Source organism: Pagrus pagrus (assembly GCF_965226575.1).
Source record: "Pagrus pagrus genome assembly, chromosome: 16".
Taxonomy (NCBI): Eukaryota; Metazoa; Chordata; class Actinopteri; order Spariformes; family Sparidae; genus Pagrus; species Pagrus pagrus.
In genome coordinates, this window is record NC_140200.1 from 6616161 (window position 1) to 6621166 (window position 5006).

The 5006-nt window shown below is 41.0% G+C and overlaps 1 protein-coding gene across 1 annotated transcript; it reads right to left on the reverse strand.

The window, feature by feature from the left end:
* Nucleotides 1–1660: 1660 nt before the first annotated feature.
* LOC311271602 (protein LEG1 homolog) lies at nucleotides 1661–5006 on the reverse strand. Its single transcript, XM_084377349.1, has 8 exons — nucleotides 4696–5006; nucleotides 4440–4526; nucleotides 4286–4359; nucleotides 3393–3497; nucleotides 3146–3264; nucleotides 2439–2580; nucleotides 2245–2341; nucleotides 1661–2164 (listed from the first exon to the last, which is right to left on the reverse strand). Exons 1-8 carry the CDS (start codon nucleotides 4991–4993, stop codon nucleotides 2013–2015), a joined length of 1074 nt encoding a protein of 357 aa, XP_084233475.1. The 5' UTR covers nucleotides 4994–5006; the 3' UTR covers nucleotides 1661–2012.

Genomic DNA, 5006 nt, shown 5'->3' on the forward strand with positions numbered 1-5006 from the left:
TCGCATTTCAGATTTATTGACTTGTTTCATAGTTTGCCTGTGAAATGTGTTTTACAGAAAGATGCTCCAGATCCAGGAAAGCCTAATGTCATATACACAAACTGAATGAAGGCATGCAGTGTGTATGTGGCTCTGGCCAAGATGGCTGTGACTGATATGAATCCATTGTAATCTATTGAGGAGATAAACCATCATTTTCCCCCGAAGACATGGCTGCCTTTCTGTTTATCTGCCAGCATCTCAGTGCATTCACAGACCCTCATAGCATTTTTCACCATTTTTCAAAGAATGCATATTTCATCATAGTATAGATATTATTTAAGATATATACGCTATCATCACATTATTGGAAATGATACATGGTCTGTGCTTTGTCCTTTGACGTTTCATGAGAGGTTAGTACTTTCATCAGATCACCACTAGAGAGCACTATTGGACTGGAGTAAAGCTGTAATGACACAACACTACATGATTTAACATGAATTAATGTGGGGATGTGTTAGCTGACTGTCTTTACAATCACAACTAAATAAATCAGTGACGACAGAAGTGTTCAGATCATTTCACTGAAGTAACAACAGTAGTTCTGCAGTATAAACAAATGTATTCTTAGGAAGTTAAATATAATCTATAAAATATACTTAAAGCTGCTGTACACATATTTTTTATTAAAATAAGTGTTAAATAGCCCTATATTCCAACAGTAATCACTGTTTAACAGCAGCTTTAAATATCAAAAGTAAGTAAGCAGGTATGTTTGATGAAGAATATCCAATTATTATTATATATATCTTAATTGGATTGTTATTACTAATGCACACATGTGTGAGACAGATTTTTGATACAGTAGTTGGTTGAGGTGGAGCTATTAAATTACTTTATGTGCTGTTGGATAGTTTTAATCTGTAACGACGGAGCTGCAACACGTTAGTCCAATGCATGAAAGTAAGCTGCCAATTATTTTGATAATTGATTCATTATTTAAGCATTTTTTTGAGCAAAAAATAAGAAAAGTAATAATAGAATACAAGATGAATAGTTTAATTAATTGTGAGAATAATTGGCAGATTAATCAACAATGAAAATAATTGTAGGTTGCAGCCTTACTCGCTGATACACATGCCAAAAAATTCACACCCTCGAATATCTGGTTGGACCGCCTTTGGCTTTGATTGCAGCACACATTTGCTATGGCATCATTTTGATTATAACATTTATTTCCGTCCACAGTTGCATTATATTTGAAAAACTGATGACTTATTTTGTAGGTAGTCACTAACACCTGCTGTCAGATAAACAGAGTGGACTAAAAGGTACATTTTCCCTCTGAAATGCAGTGCAGTAGAAATATAAAGTAGGCCTATAGAGAATGGAAATACTAAAGGGGCACTTTGTGGTTTCTAGAGGAGAAATTAAAACTAAGAATTTTTATATTTACAATATTAATGAGGTAATAATACAAACTCAGACATGTTTGTTTTTTTCACGACTGAATAAACAAGTTGTTTTCAAAGGAATATAACCAGAACACTGTTTGAAGCTAGAAAGGTGGCAGGGTCCGCCAAAAAGTAAAACAGTATGTAACTGTGTTGTCCTTTTGTTTATGCAGTTAACTGAGTTAACTCACAGAAACATAAAAAAAATCAGTCAGTGCCGCACACATTGTTACATACTCAACTTTATTGCAGTTGTAAGTTTGAAGATGTTCTGTGGAAACAAATCTTTCTGAGTAGTTTCAAAGAAGCTTGATATGTGATGTATATCATCGATTAAAATCAATCGATTGTTGACAGTTTACTGGGACACACACATTCACTTTCAGTGACAAAAACAAAGAAATATGGAGGATTACCTGCCTTAAACCTCCAAATAATGAGCTAACTTACATTCACAACTAACCAGAGATGTCAGCTTTGTCTTTTTTTATTATAACGGCTTCTCTTGGTATTGACTCTTAGCAAAATGTCGTATTCCTCTGAGTAATAATATAAAAGTAATCTTGTGTTATTCACTTAGCAGCTCTTAGTTATTTTAGTGACGCCAGAAATGAAACCGGTCATTGCTTCGCCGGGTTTCGTCATCAGCTGCTCCATCATCAACCTGCCTTGCTCTCTGGTCTCGAAGGAACACATGGCTCTTTTCCACATCGTCACCAGCGACCCACCTGGAAGATGACACATGATTGGGATCACCCTTAAAAGCTTAAAGTGTGTGTCTGTGTGCGTCTGTGTGCGTCTGCCGTACCCAGTAGAGTGTTGATTCTATCCAGCCAGGAGAAGGTACTCAGAGTGTTGTTCTCGTCCAAACTCAAATCGGCAATGTTGGGTGCAAAGTCATCCTCCTAGATGTTCAGATGTGACAGGAACAACAAAACTCAGATGAAGTAAAAACGTGACAGGTTCAGGAAAGAATGGATTGATGGAGATGTGGGCACGTACCTTCAGAATACGACTTGGCAGAGGCTCTAGAAAAACCTTAGACTTCTCCAAACTGGACTGGAAACGGGATGCGGAAACGTACTCGGCTGAGTTCAGCCAGCTCTTCATAAAGTTCCTCTCTTTGGAGGAGTAGGTGGTCTTCCTGAAGGACAGGAAAGGACAACGGAGATGAGTGGGTTCAAAGGAATAGTTGTGGGCAATATGCTAATTTGCCTTGATGCTGAGAGTTGCATGAGAAGATTGATACTGCTCTATAGCGATATCTTTACAGCATGCCATTTTCAACAGTGCCTTGCTAACAATCCCACAATGCAATGCTTGTACTTTACAGATGAGAAAGGTATTGTGACCCATATGAAAATGTAATGACCAGGGGGTCGTGCCCCATCACTTGTCATGTGACCGGGGTCGTGCCCCATCACTTGTCATGTGACCAGAGGGTCATGTGACCGGTGAGTCCTGCCCCATCACTTGTCATGACCAGGGGTTCATGCCTGGTCGTGCCTCATCATGATTGATGGGAGAAAGAAGCAAAGTTCTGCTGCTCAAACGTACAAAGCCAGAAAGGTTGGGAACCGCTGCTTGAGAGGTGCAGGTAGGCAGTTTTTTTGTTTTGCAAACTACCTGTTGGTTGCAGCCTTATATTTGACAGAAAGACGAAAGAGAAGATAGATAACCCTAACCCTAACCCTAGATATTTAGATTACCTGTCGTTGCATGCAGCAGAGGCTTGAGTGGAAGACGTTTGGGCCTCCCAGTAGAGACCAAGCAGACTGTCTTTCTTCTCACTGTCAGTGACAGAAGGGTCAGTCTCAGCCTTGAGGCCCTGTAATCACATGCATTAAACATTGAAGAGGTACTTCAGCGAACACTTTTAGACTTGGAAACTGAACTCAATGTGTAAAATCAGTGTGTGTGTGTGTGTGTGTGTGTGTGTGTGTGCACTGCATGTACCTGGAAAAAGGCATCCCACTTACTCATGGGGTCAGCGTATTTAGCTGCACAGTCAGTATATGTGGAGCAATAGTCCGTTACGCCTTCAGGCACCATCATCTGGACCTGATAAGATCAATAACAGTGATTACAACAACCATCCTCAGATCACACAAAATGCCAGTTTCTACATGGTGTTGCTTTAATGGTGCCCTAATGGATGAATCCTAATGACTCTGGTGATCCAACGACTTTTCTTCTAGCGCCATCATGAGGTCGAAAATATGTATTATTTATTCAAATGTCTGTGAGATGTAGTGCAATAACACATTCATGTCCCCCTAAGGCTGAATTGCATTAATGACATGTAGCGCCATCAGCAGGTTAAAGGTTTTTTCACTTTGGTTTATGACCAATTACCTTCAAAACTAATGACTTTAGCCTCAGTTGTACTTTAACAAATGTTAGCATGCTAACCTTCTAAACTAAGATAGCGGTAAACCTGTATCATCATACCTGCTGAAGTTTAGCATGTTGGCGTCCTTATTGTGAGCATTTTTAGCTTGCTGGTGTTAGCGGTTAGCTCAAAGCCATGCTGATATCGCTGTGTAGGTGTTGTTCCTACAACATTATCATTAATGTTGCTGCCAGACCGTCATTACAGCTGACCGATCATGTTTAAGTCAAGTCAACAAGTTGTTCTCAGAGGTACTAAAAGTCCCCAGAACACTGTTTGAAGCTAGAAATGTGGCAGGGTCCGCCAATATAAACAAAGTCAGTTTGTGTATTTGGTTAATCAGTCATGAAATGTTTGTTTAGGCATAAAGAAAATCAATAATGATCTTTCTCTTCTGAGAATTTCTTCCCCAAAACTACCCGGTGCACCTTTAACCCACCCAGAACTGCACAAGTACCTGAACTCCTGGTCCCATGAAGCCCTGCTGTGCAGCAGACAGGAAGGGCAGGACAGAGGTAAAGTAGTTCACACCTGGAGGAGGAAGAAGTGGTTTAGTGTTTAGTGTTCCCTTTGTATTTGTATATACGTGAGTGTGTGTTTGTCATACTTACAGCCCCACCAGCTCTGAGGAGAAATGCACATAGTATCTCCAGTTTGCAGGCCGCAGGTTGTTGCACCGGTGTGGTCAGCGAGTCGCCCTACAGAACCAACATATGGTACATGACACCGTGAGCTGATGGGCTTAAAATGTTCACTCAGTTTAGGACAAGACAAATGATCCTGTTTCTCAAGTAGAGTTGCTGATGTAATGCTTTTTAGGGAAACATGTTATAGATAAATTAGGAAAGAAAATCACTATGATCTTACCTGAAGTCAACATCCATCCAAGCTGCAGTGATAGTCCCCACAGAGGGCTGTCTGTGGCATTTCCCCCCATGCAACTCATTAACGGGTCTGTTGAAGATATCAGGAGCCGGAGCAGACTCATGCGCTGGAGGTAGTTCCAGGGGTCTGGGGTCATGACGCTGTCCGTTGTCGGCATGTCAGTCACCTGGCTGGCTGTGTGGGCCCACAGGATGGGCATGCCATTGTCTAAAATGACACCAGAGCTGCCGAGAGACACCAGGCATGCCAAGAGGAGGCCAAGGACCGTTGGACGGAGCATGACTGCGGAGAGG

What these genes read in the sequence shown, in the direction of transcription:
- LOC311271602 (XM_084377349.1), bottom strand. Translation starts at nt 4,993, where the DNA reads ATGCTCCGTCCAACGGTCCTTGGCCTCCTCTTGGCATGCCTGGTGTCT. An exon ending in TGGATGGATGTTGACTTCAG is followed by an intron (nt 4,527 to 4,695) that starts GTAAGATCATAG and finishes TTGGTTCTGTAG; the next exon opens with GGCGACTCGCTGACCACACC. An exon ending in TAGAATCAACACTCTACTGG is followed by an intron (nt 2,165 to 2,244) that starts GTACGGCAGACG and finishes GTCATCTTCCAG; the next exon opens with GTGGGTCGCTGGTGACGATG.